The following is a 22,741-nucleotide window of genomic DNA, read 5'->3' as shown; positions in this document are numbered from 1 at the left end:
CTAGGGCATATGATAGGAGTGACACTTTTGACACTATCATACTTTTCTCCATCTATTGGTCAGATCATGACATCAGGTTATCATGTTTCACCCTAGATCTCACTACACAGACGACATGCGCATTAAGTTATCATTAGGTCATCTTTCACAGAGAACATGCCCAGACATGTTCAGACTTTTTGCTCCACATCTTACCCTTATTATTTTATTATTTTATTTTAATAGATTTCATGCATATTCTTCCAATATACAGGGTGTCCCAAAAAATGTATACAGTCTTTAAATAATTGTAAATTAGGTGTTTATTATAATTTGTTTCATTTTCAACGTATAAAAGAATTCACAAACATCCTTCTATTGTTTTGTCACCGCCTGTTCTCAAACTGATGTCCGTTCTCGTCCAGACTCTGCCGACAACATGAAGCGATGGAATAGCACACATCACGAAATTGTTCCCTTGGTCTTTGCGTGTATTCATGTTCAGCATTCATGTTCAGTGGTTGCTCTCAGTTCAGTGACTGTTGCAGGTTTCATTGTGTAGATTTTGTCTTTTAGGTATCCCAATAAAAAGTGGTGTGAGGTTAGTTAGCTATCAGCTGCTAAAAGGTGTACACATTTTTTTGGGACCCTGTATGTTAAAAATGATAAAACCTTAAGTTTACACCATTATGTTTTGAGTCCATATGTTTTACTTCTGGTCTTTAGTCTAATAGCATTGGCCATAATTATATCATCTCTTATTTTCAGCACGTCGTACCCAATAAATACTCCATGTCAACCCATGTCTTAAAACTTTCAGTATTTTACAGAGAAATCAAAAAATAAACAAAATTACAAAAACCTGAAAACCGATGTGTTTATCAGAACTAAAAGAACTGCCCTCTTTTCTGTGCCGTAACTCATCTGATACCCTTTAGATTTTAGATGTATTGGAGAGACTCTAACTCATCACCTCTGGACTAAACTATCGGTGTGCCGTAATTTAAGACAGATTCATCTCAAGGAGCTTCAAATGTTGAATGCTGTTCACACCCTGAAGCAGAAGTAAACCCAAAAAAAACCCAAAATGAATTCTTCAGATATCTAATTCAATTTTTTTAGAAACATGTGCTTCTACATTTGATGCTTTCAGTACATTTTACTCATCATGCTTCAGTACTTTTACCAGAATCTTTAATGCAAACTGTTTACATGTAATGCAGACATTTGATGCTATTATTTTGGAACTTTTACTTTAAACAAGAATTTAAGTATTTCCCTGTTCTGTGGAATAAATAAGGATGCCGGTGCAGTCATAATTGTCTTCTGTTTTTTGGTAGCAGCAGAGACAGCCCTCTGACAGACATGAAAAATCCTAATTGAACTGCGACACAACTATCAATTTTTTATGAAGTGCAGTTTCAGGGTTGTGACTGGAACAGCTCATTTTGATCATTAGGACTACTAAGGCTGCCAAATACAGAGTATGGAAAGGTTTAAGCCAAATCTGTGTTACTCAGAATCATCTGAGTCATTCAGCCGTGGAGTAGTTTTGTAACTGAAACAATGAATGTATAAGTGAGCAGTACAGCCGGCCACAGACTCAGTAGTGCAATCATTTTGTCTATGTTTGCCTATTTTTGCGTCTTCTTAAACTGTTCTCTTCTTCTTGTTCATCTCACCAGATCATCACGGCGCTGGAGGAGGACACCACGGCACAGAAGATGCAGCTCGGCTACAGACTGCAGCAGATCGCCGCCGCTGTGGAGAATAAAGTCACCGACTTGTGACAGAGGAAACGACTGCCAGTGTTACTGCAGACGGCACAGTGTGGGAGACGAATAAGAGAGAGAGACGGGCGCCCTGGTGGTTCAACTTTACCCACTGATGGGGAAACAGACTCTTCTTTTTGAGGAGGAATGATGGAAGTTAAGATTTTTGTTTGGTTTTTTTTTAAGCGAAGGATCAGAAGATTGAGATTGGTGTTAAAGTTCGCATCCAAGGACCTTTTTGTTTCTGGTGTTTGCTGATGGATACTGAGGCCTTGAGCTCGCTGTAGAATCAGGACGGCAGGCGGACGCTGAACCGGCCCGGACCAGGAAACGGCGGGTGTTTAAAAGACGCCGGTCAGGTTTGCTGTCAAACTGTTCACTTTATGAAGAGTCATTTGGAGTGTTTTCGCTCCAGAACAAGTACTGGAGTCACGCTGATCCACTTCCAGCTGATCTAATCTGAGGACTGATTAAATGGGCATTTTATGTCGCCGTTTTCCCTCTGGAGTCAGTTTCATGAAACTGTACCTCTTCTGCCTTGTGTGCTTGTCGCTGCTGTACGTTCTGAAGTCATTTCTGTGTGTGTGTGTGGATGGTGATTTGTGTGTGTTTGTGCAGCTCTACACTTTGCCCTGGTTGTCAATCTACATCCTGTATCGTCACATTTCTGCTTTCTACAGTCTTGAAGTAACTGGGTATTATATTTCACATCTAAGAGTGAGCAGTATTTGAAAAGCTGAACTTGAAGAGAATTTTTTCACATTTTAAAAAAGACTTGGTCACAACTTTCTTTAGAGCAAATATTAAAAAGTTGTATTAAGTCACTGCCACTCTCTACCTCAGCCTATCGTGCTGCATCGACTGCTCTCTTTTTCTGTCGTGTTGTTAACCCAATAAAAACACCATATGATGCTTTTCGACCAGCTGCATCTGCCAGTGCAGCAGCAGCGCACAGATCTGCCCTCACACGCCTGCTTTCCAAGCTGTAAACACACATTTCAGATATTTCTAGTTCATTTTTTTCTGTGTGAGTTATTAGAGGCGCAAACCTGCTAGTTGGAGCATTTTAAGGTACTTAAACCCCGACTGAGTTTACTGTTTCTTGCTTTTATACATATTCATGTGGATGTGTCTATAGTGTACAAGTCACTGGAAAGTCAATAGAGAATAAAAACAAAACTCATGTTAATGAAGTGCAGTTCTAGTGTGCACCAGTGTTTTATTGTGTGTTTCTGTTTTGTACATGTTTTAACATTCCTTTTAGGTTTGTGATAAATCCTGGTTCAAACTCCAAGCTGAGGCTACGGTACATGTTGTTGGTGCACAGTTCCTGTACTGAACACCGGGTGGCACTGTTTCCTGTCATAACGTTGTCTGTCTTTTTATTCCTTTAAGTTAATTCTGCTACTGGTTCAGTAGAGATAGCTGATCCTTTGATACAGTTTGAAGTCTTTTCAAACAGGACCTAATGTTTGCTTCTGTACTTTTTAACGAAGGTGGCTTTGACATTTGTTGATACTGATCTCTGGTACCCCTAAAAAAGTGTTTATTAAAAGCACTTTATCTAGATTGAGGTTAGATATCTGCCCAAATCCATGTGCAAACCTGGACACAGCACCCAGACCAGTGTGAAACCATAGTTTTAGTAAATCTTATATACACATTTATCAAATATCTTCCAATCTGCCGTTGTTAAATGCTGTTTTATTCTCTAAATCACAATATCTGTAAGGAGACTAGACTCCAACTTCACTACTCAGCTTCATCAGTACATCAGTCAACACTACAGGCAACAAGTCTCCTCTTAAAAAGTAATGAGACTTGATTTGCAGCCCTTTTCTTCACTGACCAAAACAGATGAGGATTTGTGTCCATCTGAAGATTGAGTCTGAAGCGTGTCAGAATGTAGCGCTTAGGTTTGTCACTACATTACTTAACACAGCAAACTAATGACTCATGTGAACAGAAACAGATGGTTTGTTCATCTGAGGGGTGGGGAGGAAGCTCAGCGATGGTCGAGACGAACCGTCTGAGGGAAAAACTGTAACTGTCGTTAGGCTGTATAAATTTGGCGATGTAGAGCAGGCTCTGCAAGGAGCGGCTTTAGGGATGTTTCATATTTTGTGTGTTAATATCATTGTACATACTGATTCCAAATGTAACTGTAGTGATTTAACCTGTTTATTAAGAGAAGTTGCAAATTCTCACAGATGTAATAAAGTATTCTTAAAATGATGTGGTGCTTTTCTTTCACAAGATCTGATAGGTCAAAGTCACGATTTTCCACCTCTCAGTGAATGCAACTGCTATGTCCGATTGCAAGTGAAAGCAGCATCAGAAGACTTTAATATCCACAGGTACCACAGCAGGAAGTCATTAACAGGAGCTGAAGTTTAGTTTGTTGCTTCCAGCTGTTTGTAGGAGTTTTTCCTCTGACATTCTTAAATATCCATATGAGCATCTCCTAAAGCAGCTGCGTGCCGTTATGAACTCACATAGCACACTGGTAACTTCATTAATTACTTAGAATTATAAATTCCCCTAACACTGAGATGAGATCAGTCACAATCAAACAGTAAACTGTTCTCTACCTCAGACAGATGAGTTGCCAGAGAATAATAGAAGATAAAACTCCATTAATCCCAAAGGAAATTCTTGTACCAGATATTGCTCAGAAAAAGTATAAATAAGATAAGAATGCAACTCCTAAAAGTAAACGGCAACAAGATATAAGTATGATACATTACTGAAACAAACTAAATGAGCTAAAGAAAGGCTAGAATAGAACAGCAGGAAGTAATGCTGACAATTCTAGTTAATAAGAAAAATCACACATGATAATGAAAAAATGAAATACTAAATTGCAGCTGAAAAATGAAATGAAAGTGAAATATTGCACATGTTGATAATGCTAAAATCCAGCATGAAAAAGTACAAAATACTGACAAAAAGTGCGAAGCCACATTGTTCTATGGAGAACAAACGTAGTCTGCTAAATTTATTTTGAAATAAAATGCAGAAAAAGTGACGAAAAAAAACATTTGCCACAGCTGCATCCTAAGCTCCTCTGTGGCTGGATATTATTTCACTGTATAAGTCTGATGCATTTACTAAAACTAAAACATAGTTGTCACATCCATTTTTAAAAAATTAGGGGCATTTTACCAAGTCAAGGCAAAAATGTTTACATTTTATTGTACTACAACTGGTTGAAGTTAAATAAATAATCCCATGTGAAATCAAAAATATACTAATATCTCTAATAAACAAAGTTCAAGCCATAATTGTTTTATTCTGTGTGCTTTAGGTATTTAGTAAAACTTCACTTTAAAATAGAAAACTAAAGTATCGCAGTACATGATTTCTTCTCTCATATTGACATAGATTGTTAATGGGCCTCTATGCGGCAAAAGTGTAGTAACCAAAAGCAAAAACATTTTTTCCTTTTATCATTTTATTTTCCAGCCCTGCGACAGACTGGCGACCTGTCCAGGGTGTCCCCTGCCTTCGCCCGAGTCAGCTGGGATAGGCTCCAGCACCCCCCGCGACCCTAATGAGGATAAAGCGGTGTATAGAGGATGGATGGATTTTATTTTCCAAATCTATTTCTATTTTGTTCTGTGCACTTGGTGAATTTTGTATGCTAAAGCACAAAGAGATCCCCTGGAAATGCAATTTTGTTCTGCCTGCACTCCACTTGTATGTCTGGCAAAATGACAAAAGTGGGATTTGACTGATTCGATTTCAATTCCTGAAATCCAGTTATGGCTTTTGGTTTTTGTGTGGCACAAAAGTGGTCCTGTTGGTGGTCAGCGATATGTAAAATCTCTGCCCCTGCATGGACTCCATCAAGATCCTCACAGGTGTTATACAGGTGAGGGTGCGGTTACCATGGAGATCAAGATGCTGAGGTGTAGTCAAAGTTTGAATGACAGATAAATGTGTTTTATCTCAGCTGCACCAGGTCATACAAATAAAACCTAAGTACATTTTCACCTGTTTAAAAGCTATTTTTTAAAAGATTTTTTTAAATGAATAGATAAATAAAAATTTAAGTAATTGTTTATATGATTTTAATTAAATATATGTTTTTAGATTATATATTAAATGACGAAACAAATACACAAACGATCAAAATCCGTACTCATGTTTATGTCTGCTTTGTACACACGTATATCATCATCATCATCATCATCATCATTAATATCACCACAGAATCCGCAACCACGTCCTCGACAGGAGGCAGCATCCTCAGCAACAAACACAAAGGGGCCAAGATGGAGTAGCGCTGAAACACAGTACCAGACGGGAATCTCACTGCATGTAACCTCACATTCAAACAGGAGCCGTGCAGTAGCGAGTGATTTTTATTTAGGACGGATACACAAACTCCCGTGGAGCTCGCTGAGAAGAACAGGTAACTACCTGCTAAGCTAGTCCCGTTAGCGTTAGCGGCTAGTGCTAACGTTAGCCAGCTAGCGTTTTACCGTTGAGCTGCAAAGTTTGCTTTAAGTATTTGTCAAGAAACGTTACAATGAATGATTTTAGCCCAGACTGTGCAGAGTATTCTTACTGACATGGCGTAATACCCCCCAAAAGAATGCTTGTTTTATCTGTGTTAGTCGCAGTGCTATCGATGCTAATTTGAATGGCGTGTATTCGGTAAGCTAGCAGCTGTCACCTGTGCACAGCAAGCTAGCTTCATGTAGTTTTTCCCCCGCTGGCTCAGGACTCGTTTTGCACTTAGTTTCTATCTGTTAGGGTGATTTAGTTATCTTGATATTCTGTTGTTGCATGTGTAGGCAAGTCAAGTCGTTCATGTTTCCAAATACGGCCTTACTTGGAGTCAAGTGCGTTCCTGTACGATGTAACCTGATCCAGTTCAGTTGGGTAAAATCCAGTTTACTAGTAGGAATGGTCTGTGTAAAAATCCTTCCCGCTCGTATATGTAGAGGATTCAGGCCTGTGTCTTATAGCATGGCATGTTTGTATAAATGAGCCATTCTCGTAGCCACATGCTAGTAATCACATCAGCTTTCACAGTCATAAATAGCATCACTGCAGTACCCAAAAGAGCATGTATGAACACATGTAGAACTGCTTTCTACAAAAACACTGTTGCCACTGATTTCCTGGTTCATTTGGCTCGGTGCTGTGCGTGCAGGATGCTCAGTGCTCTTGTTTCTTACATTGCAGAGAATAATGGAGCCAGCAGAGCAGCAAGGCCCAGATTCAGGTTCTCAGGATGTCAACCCAGTGTTTCTGCAGCAGCTCAGAGAACTGGACATCCCAGAGGAGGCAGCCAAACAGGTGCGGTGGAACAACGTGTTTGTTTCCAATGATGAATATAAGCTGGTGTCAGTGACTTAGTGGTAGAATGCTTCAGTGTGCCCACCAAATTTAATCATGGCTCTTCTCTGTAACTGTAGTTACTCAGTAGGTAACCATTCAGTCTGTGCGCTACTTAACCCTCCTGTTGTCCTCATTTACGGGCACCAAAAAATATTGTTTCCTTGTCTGAAAAAAATCCAAAAATTCAGCAAATAAAATTCCCTGAAAATTTGCAAAACATTCATGAAGAAAACTCCAATAATTTCTTAAACATTTCCCTTAAAAGATTTATTTAAAAAAAAATCCCCAAACTTGGCAAGAAAATTCTTGTAAATATTTTCAAAAAATGAGCAAAAATCTTCAAAAAAAATCCTAAAAACATCTAAAGTGATTACATATTTATCAGTAAAACTTGCAATATTTTCTTTAAGAATGTTCACCAAAAAAATCAACCAAAATCCAGCAAAATTCACTGGATTTTGGTTGATTTTTTTTGTGAATGTTCTTCTAGAAACATTAACATTTCTTTTTTTCCACCAGAAAATGTTCAAAAATTTCCCCAAAATGTTGAAAATGTGGACATCAGAAGTTTCAATGTGAAAATATATTTTTTCCCACATTTTCAAACTTTAAAACGGGTCAATTTTGACCCGCGGACGACACAAGGGTTAAACTCACATTCAATACTCCATACTGTATAGTGAGAGCACCTTGCTACTGGACAACTTCCATGTAAAAAAATTTAAATTTTTGGTGGTACACAGAGAATGTTGCCTTTGTTGATGCTATACAACCTCATGAATTGTTCATTTAAACTCAAACAATAAATGACAAAGCAAAGAAACTGCATAGTAATATATATTATATCCCAAATGTGCATCACACATGAACTAAATATCAAACACAAGGTTTAAAAATATAAATGTTTTGCTTATTTTATCCTTTTTCTGCCCAGATTACAGCTTCCACTGTTTGGCTCACTGGTCTTTTTCTTTGTTTCTCACCGCTTCAGGCACTTCTCCACACGCGGAATGTGTCTGCCGAGGAGGCGGCCATGTACTACTTCAACAAACTGGAGAATGAGGTGCCCATAAGCTAGCCTTAGTCCCCGCAGGTACACCTTGGTACATTAGACCTCGTGGAGTTTGTCCAAAACCAAATCTCAGTGTCTCTTTTGTCTCTGCTCTGGTGTGCAGGAGGAGGGCGATGACGACCTCATGTTCAAGATGGTGTTTGTGGTGAATATGGATCTGGCCATGGGTGTTGGAAAGGTCAGTCTGGAGGTGCCGGTGTGGACTGTGTGAGAAGTAGTAAAGTGGTTTCCTAATATTTAACAAAAGGGTCTGTTGCTCCACAGGAAAAAAAGTAGAGAAAGCACTAACTGAGCTCACATTTATGCCTTTTTCTCTGGGTTTACATTAGAGTAAAGCTTAGATGTGTTATGCTGTTTTACAGAATCCGTCTTTAATTTACGGTGGTCTGTTTTTTACCAGAATCAGTTCTGGGTTGGTTTGGCCTTTAAAGTACAATACTGTTCAGAAGTTTGGGGTCACTTAGAAATGTCCTTATTTTTGAAAGAAAAGCATTTTTTTTCAATTAAGATAGATTAAATCAATCAGAAATACATTTTAGACATTGTTAATGTGGTAAATGATTATTCTAGCTGGAAACGGCAGATTTTTAATGGAATATCTCCATAGAGGTACAGAGGAACATTTCCAGCAACCATCACTCCTGTGTTCTAATGCTACATTGTGTTAGCTAATGGTGTTGAAAGGCTAATTGATGATTAGAAAACCTTTATGCAGTTTTGTTAGCACATGAATAAAAGTGTTAGCTTTTGAATGATAGTGTACATTACAATATTTTTTGGTATTTTGTGGTAACGCGAGGCTCTTAATGACAAGATAAAACTGTCTCATTCAGTAATATATTTTCTAATGCCACCTGATATCACACGTCATTTAAAAGGTAAAATAGAATGAGACGTTTTTCAGCATTGAATTAGTTTTCTTTAACAAACTGCTGTGTGCAGATGATGACTGTCATCATGTTTGCAGGTGAAACTTCATAGAAACATCTTCACACATCACTTCCTCTCTGAACATGGCCTCATGTTACAGTAATGGTTCAGGAAACACCACCCAGCAACACAGCTTTAGATTGGACAAAGGAGCCAACATGGCTGCCAGTATTATAATTTAGCAAAGCAGTAGTTTGTGCAGTGATATTTGATCAGTCGGGTCACTCTGAGAGCACAGAGGTTCCTTGATGGTTTAATAAGCCCCTGGATGGACTATAAAAACCAGTGGTGGCTCATCGTAGCAGCTGAACGGTGTCTTGCAGGGCAGATTATAAAATCCATCTGTTACAGAGATATTATAGAAAGTGTCAAGTGATCGCTTTTGTGATCATAGACAACTGGATATGAATGAAAGCATGACAGAGTGTTCAGGGTGATTCTCTCACCGTGCTAGCTTCACTGTCTTGTCACACACACCTGCCTCTCCTCGTCTAAAGGCCACACTGACAGATAGAGATGTTTAATCTGATGTGTTGCAGTCAAACAATTTTTAAACAAGAAGCCCTTTTTTTCCTGAATCAACTCACCAATGTACGAGTTCTGCCTGCTCCCGTGTTTGTTCTGGTTGTAGGCTCACATTACAGATACAAACATGTCCCCACAGAATGTCCTATTCTCGTCACGGTGAGGGATTATACCTGTACTTTGTGAATGATATGATGGGACAGCCCTGCTATGTGTCCTCTGTTTGAACTCAGAAACAGCACACACAGGTCATTTTCAGTACAGCTTCAAACAGTGACTCCTTGAACTCAGCGCTGTGTGTTTGTTCAGGTGGCAGCCCAGGTCGGCCATGCTGCTGTGGGTTTGTACCAGGCTCTGCAGGAGAAGAACAGCTGGAGGGAGATGGCCTGGAAGTGGGACCACAGTGGGTAAGGCAGATTCAGCATGTTAGCAGAGGAGATGCGCTGAAGAGTGAAGCATTCCTTATAAATCTTTTGTTTAACCCCCGTGTCGTCCTGCGGGTCAAAACTGACCCGTTTTAAAGTTTGAAAATGTTGAAAAAAAAAAAAAATTTCACAGTGAAACTTCTGATGTCCACATTTTCAACATTTTTGGGAAATCTTTGAACATTTTTTGGTGGAAAAAAGAAATGTTAATGTTTCTTTAAGAACATTCACAAAATATGTTCACAAAAATATTTCTTACAAATATTCACTAAAAAAAGATTTTTTAGTGAATATTCTTAAAGAAAATATCACAAGTTTTACTGATATATATGTAATCACTTTAGATATTTTTAGGATTTTTTTTTTTGGAAGAATTGTACTCATTTTTTGAAAATATTTACAAGAATTTTCTTGCTAAATTTGGGGGATTTAAAAAAAATAAAACTTGTAAGGGAAAGTTTTAAGGAATGATTGGAATTTTCTTCCTGAATTTCTTGCAAATTTTGAGAAATTTGGGGAATTTTTTGCTGAATTTTTGGATTTTTTTCAGACAAGGAAACATGTTGTGGTGCCTGTAAATGAGGAACAACAGGAGGGTTAAAGATCCATCAGTTAATCGACAAAGCTTTAAAATGTATGAACTGATTTAAAGAAGGCGCTCCCAGATTTTATGGTTGTATAAACCTCGCAGTTTGCTGTTTTAGTTTCTGGAAGAGCAAGCTCACTCTACTGCTGTTGCTTTATTTAGGAGGTCTTTTGATTTGTTTTTCTTCAGATGTAATCCGTCTTTGTCGTCTGGGATACATGGACTTCTTTCTTTTCCAGTTATTGCTCCACCATCCACGTCAATGTTTTGTGATTGCTTTGGATTATCTGCTGTTGTTTCTTTCACTCTGTTAATTGCAGAAATGTAAATGTTTGTGGTTGATACAGGGCCAAGAAGGTGGTGGTCCAGGGCACCAATGTGGCTCATCTGCTGGAGCTGCAGGCCCTGGCCATGAGCCTCAGCCTGCCCACTTACCTGGTCCAAGATGCAGGACTGACCCAGGTGAGCAAAACAATTTTGCTTCCATAATGTCTATAAGAAGCTCCTGCAGTCACTCCTGAGATATTGTCACTCTGTTACTACTGTCTGTGAAAGTACTTAGACACAATACAACAATGCTAAAGAGATATGTACATGCAGACAGATGTTTACATAGCTGAAGCAACAGTTCAGTGTATTCCAGTAGGTTTTATAGAAGTAGTGAGAGAGCAACACTGTCATCCTTGTCAGCATCTTTAAGAATACCTGAGCCTGGTTTTCCTTTCACCAGGTGGAGTCTGGATCTCGCACTGTCCTCGCCATCATGGGTGAAGAAGAGATGGTGAACAACGTTACCGGCAGTCTGAAGCTGCTCTGAAGGGCTCAAACCTACAGTGGGGGAGGCATGGCTCTGCAGTGGCATAGCCCAACCAGCAGAGGGCAGCATTTCCCAACAGCAGGGAGAGTCTTGGCATGCAAGAGTGTAACAACCTTTTTAAAAAAAATAACAAAACAGACCAGAACAGGGGGAAACAAGCTATGTCCCAACACCAGAAAACAAACACTCTCAGCCATTTGTTTCCCTTTCATTCTTTGTCTGAGCCGCTTAGTCGGCCATTGAGTACAGGAAGGGAGAAAGAGGCCGGTTCCTCACTTAGGAACAAGACAAAGTCAGTTAAGTTTTCTTTTTCTGGTGACCTTTCTCTTTTTTAAACAGGTCACCTGCTTAGAATAGTCTCATTATAATCTCGATCAGCTTATGAACACATCCAATCCGTCCAGTTTCACATATGGCAAAGTCAAATCAAGTATTTTTGGTGATCTACCAATATTGTAGTTGACCTTATTCAAAGGGCCGTGTACTGTAGACTTGAGTAATTACAGTTATACCGATGTCAGATGTAGTATTTCCCCATGGATTCACTACTCCTGAGTGTTGGGTCACTAACTGATAGTATGTGAACACTCACTTTTGATGTTTCATTGATTTTTTTTTTTTTTTTGTGTGTGTGTCTGTATGCAACTATCCTCCCAAAGATCCCTAACCTATAGACTCCATACCATCACATAATACTGATAAACGGCTATATTTTGTATACATATGCCTGTTAGGGCCATATCCTGTATAATCTGTGGTGTGCCATCCTAAACAGTATGCACAGTTACTGGACTCTGTTGTATTGTTTTTGTTTCTTTATGCAAAAATGAAAAAATAAATCCTTAGTTACAACATTTGGATCTCTTGGTAGAATCTGACTGTGGGCAGAAGTAGAGGTCTGCTGAGCCTAACTTTATGCATTCTGACTGCCTGCGGGGAATAGTTTACAATACTGAATTTGATCAACTTATAGCTTGAGAGAACGCAAATGATTGTGCGGCAATTGTGAATAGTCTTGCACACTAATAATCTTAACACACCAAGAATGACGTGTGAGCTGTTGTGTCAATGTTTGTCACTAACAAATATTTGTGGGCATGAACTGCCACTGCCAGAGTTCCATTCTTAGCTTATTATCAAAGATCTTACTTGTTACACAAATCTTTAAAAAATGGCAGCGTCATGCATGCAATATGAAATGTATATTTGAACAAAACGGACCGTAAGAATTCCAAAGTTATGTCAATTTTAGTAACATGTCCACACTTTGATACCTCCTGTGTTCTACAGTCATTTGTGTAAGTGCTTCAGACTATGGGGACGATTAAAAATGCCTCCAGATTAAGTATCAAGCGTGTGGGTTGTGTTTTTTTTTTTTTTTTTACCTTACAGACTGTGCAGATGAAAGAGATATGCTGAAGCTGTGGCAGAGAGAGCAGTGAGTGTGGGGGAGGGTCGAACACAGCCATGTTGCAGTGTGTGGTTTGGACCGGCCATATGACACTGCTTTTTCACTGCGGTAACAATGGCAGTATTGTGAAATATGGCCACGGTGCATCGTGGCAGCACGGCTGGGAAAATTGTAAAGTAGTCATCAATTATTAACCTCATGATGTGCAGTCGGGAATTATTCCTGTGGTCGGGGTTTATAAAAGGCAACAACCAGATGCGATGGCGCTAAAAAGGAACGACAAAGCAGAAAATTAATACACCAATAAGCCGCATATACTGTGAGATTATAATGTTAAAGATGCTCATGTCACTTATAATATGTAGCATGGCGGGCTGCTGTGGATCACAGCTTTTACATAATTCACTAAAAAGACACTACTTTGAAATTATTATTGCATTTCCAGCCAACAGAAACCTCCAGGAAGTGTTCCAGTAACATTCCTTGAAGGTTCTTGTTTGCTGAAACCTTTAGGGAACCCATCTGAATATTATGATTACATGCCCAGCAAATTCAAACCTCCAGGAAGTGTTTCTACAATGTTCCTTGAAGGTTCTTGTTTGCTGAAACCTTTTGGGAACTCATTTGAATATTATGACTGCATGCCCAGCAAACACAAACCCTCTGGTAGTGTTCCCATAATGTTCCTTGCATGTTCTTGTTTGCTCGAACCTTCAAATTTGAATATTATGGCTGCATGCTTAGCTAATAGGAAGTGTTCCTAAAATGTTCTTTGAAGGTTCTGGTTTGCTGGAACCTTAAAGGGAACCCATTTGAAAATTATGGCTGCATGTCCAGCAATACGGAGACTGCAAGGAGTGTTCCTCATATAGTCCTTGAAGGTTTTTGTTTGCCGGAACATCCGAGGAAAGCCATTTTAATATTCTGGCTGCAAACCCAGAAAACAGACATCTTCTGGAAGTGTTCCCATAATGTTCCTTGAAGGTTTCTGGTTGCTGGAACCTTCAGGGAACCCATTTGGACCTTATGACTACATGCCCAGCAAACAGGAACCTTAAGAGAACCTTCAGAAAATGTTACAAGATACAACTTTGTTGTAAAATTCTATTTATTCAGTACTGTTTAATGTGTAACAGTGGCTCAAACATAGATTGCGTGCACACACACAGCTTCCTGATAATGTTTTACGGCTTTATTGCTGTTTAACAGGAACGTGTATTGTACCATATTCATATAACTGGTCCATAAGGCTTCATTCCCATCATCATATGCATCCAATCTGCAATACTCTGACAGCTATTTCTGTGTTTACTGCTTCTGAGCTAACTTTATTATGGAAGCCCTGTAAGTAGCAGCAGCAGCACTGTAATACTTTTATTATTCTGCTGTCTAATCTCATTGCTCCAGACCTTTGCAACAAATGACGTTGGCATTTGTCAGCGCAGCCAATCCAAAGTCGTCCTCAAGTCTCATGACACGACAAGAAACCAATCGCGTCATCGTGACTATTTGTTTATAAAAAAAATCGTATCGAAATTTCCCGTTATTTACTTATATCTGGTCTAAATACCAAGGTGTCCCTTTTGAGGCTTTGTTTGTACATCCGGTGTGTACGCTACTGTTCGATAGGAAACATCGGCTGCGTCTCGTGTTCCTCTCCGCAACTCGCAGGAATTTTATTGAACCGTTGCTGTTATTGGTATTTTTTGTTTGTTTTCGTTGTGTCGAGTCACTTTTTTTAGATGTCTGTGAGAAAATAAAGAGACACAAGCGGGAACACAAGTAGGAGGGACCAGGAATAAGTAGATGCAACCCAGGAGCACTGGTCAATTTCCCTGTCCAACCCCTCGCCAGATGCTACCAGGGCGACACCTCATACTCCATTCATCTGACATACCGTAGGTGGGGCTGACCCAGTGGGCTAACCATGCCTCTGGTGTCCCTGGAACTGGGCCCCAGAGACCCCGTGTAGCTAACGCTTGCTACTATGTACTGGTATTGAAAGCTCCTTCCACAGTACGTAGATCAATGTAAACCCACAAATAAAAAGCAATAATCCCACTAAACGAATTGAAATTAATTCCATGGCATTTTGCACTTAATAACGAGTATTTCCCCGAGACTTTTGAAGGTGCGAATCCTCTGCCAGGTATCAAATTTGTCCCCCGAATCCGGACTCTCTCTAGCTATCCTTCTTGTACGCCACCAAATACACACATAATCATAATGGAACAGGATTTTCGCACCCCTCCTCAAAGCAGCGCCCGCCCTCTTTGACGTCGCGAATGGAAACAAGTAAGCGACGCCGCGACTGGCCAATTACCTTCGCGTATTTCTCGTGCGTAATATGAGTGACACATTGCTGGTGAATCGCTGACGAGAGGTAGGGACTTGTCGACAAGGGCCGCCCACGGAGAGAGCCCCTGCACGGTCGCCCGGGAAACCCCGTGGCGTGGTTGTGTGTCAGTTTCGCTGGGACCCGCGGTCGATGCCGGTGAGGAGGGGGATGGGCGCCTCTGCGAATGTAAGGACCCGAGACAGAATCAGAGCCCTGTATCACATACAGCAGCATATACCCCATTATAAATAGCGACTGTAAATATACAATACACTAAAATAAATGGATTTACTCACCGGGGATCTATTATAGACACTCAATGGATGCAGTGCACCTGAGCAGGACGGGGAATTTAACTTTCCACCTATGCGTGGGAGACACTGAGAAGTTTGTTTCCTACCCCTGGAGAGGGAGCTACTTTTGAGGGCAAAGGATACAGGAGACTCCGAGGCCGAATTCTAGGCCTACTTGGTCTGGTTGGAATTGATGTTGGGATACTCTAAGGACTTCATACTATACATGAATTTGCCTCGTTTTTATAACTTTGGAATGCCTCTTTAGGTGAGTACTTTTAAATCTGTGTTGATTGCTAATAACCTCCTCTATTTTTAATCGTTGAACACTAAAAAACTAACCATGTTTTCTGTGTATCCACCACCACTACGAGGCTAGCTAACTTAGCTACCTAACTACCTAGCGTGTACTTTATTAGAACAAGTTAGTTGCCTCCACTGTGTTTCCACTTTCAAGTGCCCGGCTGGCTAAAAATCTGCCCGGGTTGATGGTGAGCCTTGCAGGGCTGCTCTGAGGCTGTGTCTGGACCCATCTTCCGTGGCTTTTTGGTCAGTCCCTCGTGTTGTTTTTTCTCCTGATAGCTAGCTTGTTAGTCTGGGGATCAGTTAATGTAGAGATTATTTTTTTCAGCCACCACGTCCTCTTAAGCTCTCCCCATCATTCTGCAAGTTTCCAGGAGTTTGACTCGTGTAACGTTTAGGCCATTAGGGGCTGGCTTCAGTTTTTCGGCTTTTAAAAAAAAGCAGAAATAAACGAGTCACAGTTGGCTATCGTTATTACGTTACATTAGCATTGGTAATTACTGAAGCCTTGTTGCTCCCTGGGCTAATTAAGTTACAAACGAGTGTCGTTTTGAACCAATTAGACATAAACCTTCATTTGCTGGGGAAGTTTCGACAGTGTGTTTCCGCAGAGGCTTAACATACCCAACAGCCAAAACATTAATGGTAGCACACGACTGGGGACTTTTGTGTTTGTCTCATAGCTGTTATCATTATTAGGTGAAATTGAAAGTAGAATTAGACCTACATTCAGTATCTTTGGGGTTTGGAATTTGAGAATTAAACCGCGTTGGGTGAAAATGCAAACTTGTTTTGTTAGCACCAAATGTAAAAAATAACTTTATTGCGCCAGTGGTGTGTTGGTGCAGTTTTTAGGGCACGAAACTGTCGATTTTTTTCAAAGTTACCAGCGACACAATTTGAGTATTATTGACGACTCATGTTAGCTAAGCAACCAGCTGCTCTCCTCCTGGTAGCTGTTAGCCGACAAGCCATGGGCAAGAAATGCTATTGTAGCCTTTTAGCTAACTTTCTGGATGTTTTCCAGTTGATTGTGTCCTTATTTTGAACCACATCTTCACGGACACACACGCACACACGCACGTTAGCATAAAACCTTCAGCTTAACACGAAGGTGCGAGCTAAACTCCCATATTGTTGTGGATATCTTGGACTGTTCCGTGTAGTTTTGATGGAAATATGCTCGTCCGCATCATGGTGGTGTTTGGCTACATCATGTTAATGCATCTGGCAGCATTCCTAGCTTCTTTTCTTTTTTTCGCTCAGGCTTGTGAATCAAACTGAAAGCTCGGGTTGTGTTTTCCTCTTATTTTTTTCATGAATGTGGCATTTAGCAGTCAGAAAAAAGCAGAGCTGCTGGGGTAGTGACTTGCTGTTCTTCACCTCCCCCCACCTACCAACCCCCAGCCTCGGTGGCGGTTAAGAGAAATGGGTGGTATTTTAGAAGGGGAGCTCTTGTTTCCTTTTTTAGCCTCCATTTTTTATTTCAACGTGTGAAGCAGCATTGTCGAGCCGGAATGTGGCAATCACAAGTTTCGATCCAAGTTCAGCTGCCGCGCAATGCAATCATCTCGATCATGAGGAAATGTTTTTAACTCACACCTCCGTTGTGGGTTTACAAATCTTAGCAGTTGTTGATCATTTTTTAAGGCTGTGAAATATGCGAGCTGTTCCAGATAACATGTGATACTAGGGAAATGACTGGCCGGTTATTTAACGCCCCCTTTTCTTGATTAGTGTGATTTTTTGTGCGTTTTTTCCCAATCAGGACCCCTCGTTTTCCCGAGCACAAATGGCTGCCCCAACCGTCACCTGAGTAGCTGTGATCCACGTAGGCTTTGCATTGTGCATAGTCCAGAACAGTGGACACAGCAAGCATAGCAGAGAGGAAAAGACACGTTGTTTTAGGTCAAATAACGTGCCACTAGATGTGTGACTACCCCTCTGTAGTTATATTTGTGTCATGAATTCAGTTGATGATTTAAAACGATTGCTTTCATATCACCGAGAGGACAAAGTCTGATTTGAGAGTGAATCATTTTAAGTCGTGTTTGTTGCTCGCTAATGAGGTGTTTTCCCCATACAGACATGGTTAAAAGTCCACTTAATAAACTGATTTAGGATGCATGTGAGTCTGCAAGTTGTTGTTTTTTTCCCTGAGCCCTGGTCGACCTTGCTTCATGAGTACAAGGATTACACCCGTGCCCTGCTGGGGGGGTGTCCAGCCAGAGCCAAGTATTTGGATTGATCTCGGTGCCTCTTGGAAGCCAGATTGCAGTGTGCCGAGCCTTGTTTTCATTGGTTGCGACTGACATTCTCTGAATATGTTTCGCATCTTTTAATAGACTGTGTGGGTGCCAGCTTGCAAACCTGGCCACTCAGAATCGCTGGAAACATGAGCCCCTCCAGCACTCCCCCTGACCTGACCCTTCTTGTTATCTTGAACAAACACTGCGCTCACTAACAGAGACGAAGGCATGTGCACGGTCCGAGTAAGAACTGCAAGGAGTATTTGGGACACAGGCAAGCGCACAATGGCAAGCCTTCTTAGCTCAACCTGCCACCCTGGGAAAGCCAGGAATGTGCCGCTTGGTCGCTTGTTACTGCACTGCCGTGAATTACACCAACAGTGTTGGTTTTTCCCGGCCTCTCAAGCAGCTTCAAGTTATGTTTTAGAGTGAGATACATGTGTAAGGGGTGTTGCGTTACAGCAAATGGTGAAAGAGCACTGTCTTTGGGAGTAACTCAGCACTGTGTGGGGATCTGTCTGCAGGATGTAGACCCTTCTTTCCCGATATGGGCCTCTGAAACTTTGGAGATCAGAGGAATGTGCAAACATGCAAGGTTAGCTTGGCCCAGTTTTCGGCTTGAAAGGAAATAAAGTCTGGTCTCACCCATGCACATTCACAGAGCAGTTACAAAACAAAGACATGTAACTGCTGGGTGACATGCCCTTGAAAACACAATTAGAATGGGTGGGCAGTGTGCTGCGATACGTAGGGATCATATTCTGTACAGAATTGTAACCCTGGTTTTGTGTACGCGCTTGTACAGGAGGGATTGAAGCAGGATGTTGGCTTATTTCCAAAAGAAGAAGACAGGATTCTGTCTCGGCACAGACAGAGGAGAGAGAGAGCCGGCGAGCAGGGAGTGTTGCTGTGAGAACTTGGATTTGGGGGGAGGGTTGGCCCTGTCCTTTTAGCTTCCATTTGCATGCTGATGACACTCTGTATCATTACACGGAGGGCAGGTGTAGCTATTGATATGTTAATAAGGTTTTATGTGTGTTGTGGCTATGTGACCAAGTCAACCAAGCCAGTGTTGTGGATTTGTACCTGTATCGCAGCAAAGAGCTTAAATTCACACAAATGAGAAGCAGTCGTATGCATTTTGACCCATACTTACCCACTACATTTTGTTATAGCAAATGGTTTGTTTTTCTTGAAGTCAAGATGAGACTCATGAAATATGAAATAAAATATATAGAATTTATTTTCTTAACGTATCAGTAATTATAGTAGATTCTTAAGACTCGTGTGGATTTAGTTTTCTTGATGTTCTGTTGTACTTGAGAAGCCACTTTCTAAGTTCAGAGACATGTATAACATCAGTCCAGTGCCGTCCCCTCTCTGTTGCATGCCCTCTGCAGCTGCTGTGTGTTGTGCGGTTTGCCTTCTTGCACAACAGGGTTAAAAACAAGTCGCTCTGACGCCTGCCTCACAGAAGCATTCCTATTGGCGCAGGAGCTCTGGAGCTGCTCCAATGGGGCGCAGCGTTACCTCGGCACAGGGGGAGCGGTGTTGCAGAGGGCTGTGCTGGTTAATTCTGTTTTGTGCCAAGAAGCAATGCTTCTTGGGAGAATAATGGAGGAGGAGGAGGAGGAGGAGGAGGCTAGAGGAAAAAAACAAGGCCGAAAGGGGGGTGAGGCAGGCAATCTACGTAATCATCTCTCTCTCCCTCTCTCTCTGCTTTCCCTCTCTCCTGTTCTTGTTTTATTGCACAGTTGTGTGTTGTCCTTCATTTCCTTTTCTTTCTCTCACTGTCACATTGCCTGTCTCGCTCTCTTGTTATACTCGGTTTAGCATACAGTCGGGGGGAGAAAAAAAGCTCACCAATATTCAGAGTTTCTCTCTCCACCTTTTGAACTGCAGGCAGCCATTTTAGGCTTCACCACATTAACCCTGCTGTCTCTTTCCTTTCCCACCCTTTCCGCTGGTCCTGTCTGTCTCTTTCTGTTATGTAAATAAATGGAACATTAAAGCAGAACAAATAATAGTCAATAAAATGCCCAAATGAGGTGAAGATTGGGAATGTGTGTGCTCAGAGGGTGTTGTCAGCCAGGGAGAGCAAATAAAAAGCAGGGCAGAAGAAAAACAACCAAGAGAGCTTTTGCACCAAAGTCAAGCCACTTGACACGAAGCCGTTTGCAGCTGCCCTGTTTTGTAATTCACAGCACCAGTGCTTAAAACAACAGAGGAAAAGACCGGCAGGTGCCTGGTTTTTCCTGCTTGTAAGCGCCTTGCTGTCACCTTGTGCAAATGGTTCTTATTGGGAACAGAAAGGTGGGAGTTTTTGCTTATTTTTTGTGAGCAGCCTTTATATGTAGGCATTCACTCACGCTTTTAAAACAGTTTTGGTCTTAAAAATACATTGCTGCCTCTGAATCTTTTGAGTCTAGATTTGTTCCTTGCTAAAGCTTCACACACGTTTATTCATATGCTCCATCACGCACACACACTTCCCCATCATTGTGATTCGTCTTTCCTCACAAGATGTTAGGTTTGTTGAAGAAATGTCCTCGATTTGAAAGCCCCAGTGTAACATTTAAAGCCCTGCAGCAGTTCAAAATGGCTGCCGTGCCTCAGTGTTTTTCCTCTGAGTGACACCTTGCAATCTTGCACTGGCGAGCGCGACATATGTGCTGTGCTACGAATGTTGTTGCGAGGTGGAGCCAGGGCAAGCCCTCGTGTCATTCTGGATAGGACTGTCGGCCAAAAGAGGAAATGGAAATGTCATGTAAATGTGTTTGTCATGCAGGCAGATCACGTGGCGAGAAGCAGAGGGTGTCTCTGGTTTATGTTATGCCAGAGTGTGAGCTTATCTAACAGCAAGATGGGGGTTTTTTTGGGCTCTGTGCCTCTGTTAGACTACTACTTGGAAAACATTCCTCCCCACATTTGGGAGGAGACATGGTTTACAGGGAATACTGTAGAGTGTCTTGTCTCTCTGTGAAGCTCTCTAAATGTAGTATGTTGTATTTAAGATATCGGATTAGAGTATGAATTCATTACCTGTTGTTAATTCATTCTTGTTGTGTTATTAAGATGTGACTTGCTTCACAGATGTGGCCTGTTTTTTTTTTTTTTCTGACTTCAGAGGTAAAAAGGGGTAACCAAGGTAGTAAGGCCCAACCAGGCGGTCAGATTTTGCTTAGTCCTTTCTTTTTTCTTCCACTGGGTTACTGAGCCTCAAATGGACACTGGCTGACTTGTTTGCCCTGAAACAGATGATTGATTTTGTGTCATGCTAGCCCTGCTGTCGACTGGTCTCTCCCCCACCCCTGTTATAGCACCCACTTGGCCTTTGTTCTCCATTGTGCGTCTCTCATCCCCGGTCTGGTCCCGATCCATTCAGGCAGCTGGACATTGTTGTGTTAATGGCGGGCCACACTGTGCTCCCAGGACGCTTGACCGCTCAGCATGACAACAGCCACGTTGCCGTTCGAGTCGAGGCATTATCTAGTGATGATAAAACTCAAAATATCCTGTAGTGTCAGACGTTTGCATTACTGCCTTATGTTGTTCCATTAGCCCTGCATCTCCGACTCTTGCAAACTAAACGTTGTTGTTTATAGCTGGCCAGTGCCTCTGCTCACGGCTTGGACCAGGAACGTTTTCATCTGGCTTGCTGTGTGGCAGCCATATCTGTTTCAGGCAGCTCTTGTGTTTTGTAATTGCGGTTAAGGTCTGTGATTGTACCGCTGTAAGAAATGATTTGTCACAAGCAGCTGAATGCATCATCACGTAATTGTTTTATTTAGCCTGGTTCATGGATTTTTTCGGGGTGGGTAAGAAACACAACTTGAAATGGATAAGACAGGGATGAATGTGCTGTTGTAATACCAATTTTGCGGTGTGTGTGTGTGTGTGTGCTTCCACTTCTCATTATTTTAGCCTGTCATTGAGCACAACCTAGCAGAGAAACCAACTGTTATGTCACTAGGACATTGGAAGCCTTCGTGACTCATGTTAGAATGTACAATTGAATTGAGACATTGAAATCCCCGTCAAGGCCACCTGTTATATTCTCGTGCTAAAACCTTGTTATCCGATGTACATTTTCTATTTGGGAAATACAAAGCAGAGTGGTAGTGCTTGGCAACAGGTTGAATAGAAATCTATTCTAGTCCTTCACATTCTGTCTTTTGTGTGTGTGTTTTTACGGCTTTGTGATATTGTAAGTGTGTTGGAGAGTGTGAAATAAGATCCACAATGAGCCAGCCTCTCTGCCTGGCCACATATCCCGTTTGTCTTAAAGCCAGGCCCTATTGATTTGCCTCTTCTTCATCTTCAATTTCCTCCTGCTGCAGCTCAGTGCAGTTCGACCTGCGCAGTGCTGGAGAGTGGCAGATATATTCATATCCTGCCTTGTACAGCAAGCATGTGTGCGGGGGCAGACTGAGGGGGCTGGTGTAATCTCACTGGACTGGATGTGTTGTGGAGGTTTGGTCAGGCACAGGTGGACACTGCGAGCACGGACATGCTGTTCAAACTAATCCTGTGTATATGTGTGTGTATGTGAAAACCTCCTAGTGGTTTCCTGGAAGCTATATGTGGTAAAGATGCGGTGATCGAGCTGCTCTGCCTGTGCCAGTGTATTCAAGGTATTGGTCAGATGTAGGGTCGAACAATTACTCTGTTTCAGATGACAATATGAAG

At 41.4% G+C, this 22,741-nt stretch overlaps 3 protein-coding genes across 3 annotated transcripts in view; all 3 read left to right on the top strand.

Annotated features, from left to right (window-relative positions):
- The window catches only part of plxnb1b (plexin b1b), a 143,328-nt gene extending 139,342 nt beyond the window's left edge, over positions 1-3,986 (top strand). The window contains exon 40 of the mRNA XM_022208187.2: positions 1,665-3,986. Within this exon, the coding sequence (XP_022063879.2) occupies positions 1,665-1,769 (105 nt within the window). The 3' untranslated portion in view covers positions 1,770-3,986. The remainder of the gene's footprint in view (positions 1-1,664) is intronic.
- Positions 3,987-5,940: 1,954 nt separating this feature from the next.
- On the top strand, positions 5,941-12,806 carry si:dkey-19e4.5 (UBA_like_SF and PTH2 domain-containing protein). The gene is made up of 7 exons (XM_022208186.2): positions 5,941-6,168; positions 6,948-7,061; positions 8,095-8,166; positions 8,279-8,353; positions 9,940-10,037; positions 10,989-11,103; positions 11,372-12,806. Exons 2-7 carry the CDS (start codon positions 6,954-6,956, stop codon positions 11,456-11,458), a joined length of 555 nt encoding a protein of 184 aa, XP_022063878.1. The 5' UTR covers positions 5,941-6,168; positions 6,948-6,953; the 3' UTR covers positions 11,459-12,806.
- A 2,516-nt stretch (positions 12,807-15,322) lies between these two features.
- The window catches only part of setd5 (SET domain containing 5), a 36,206-nt gene continuing 28,787 nt past the window's right edge, over positions 15,323-22,741 (top strand). The window contains 1 exon segment of the mRNA XM_051948455.1: positions 15,323-15,768. The gene's annotated coding sequence lies outside the window, so the exon portion shown is untranslated.

Source organism: Acanthochromis polyacanthus, chromosome 5 (assembly GCF_021347895.1).
Source record: "Acanthochromis polyacanthus isolate Apoly-LR-REF ecotype Palm Island chromosome 5, KAUST_Apoly_ChrSc, whole genome shotgun sequence".
Classification (NCBI taxonomy): domain Eukaryota; kingdom Metazoa; phylum Chordata; class Actinopteri; family Pomacentridae; genus Acanthochromis; species Acanthochromis polyacanthus.
This window is presented reverse-complemented; position numbering and strand designations above follow the sequence as displayed.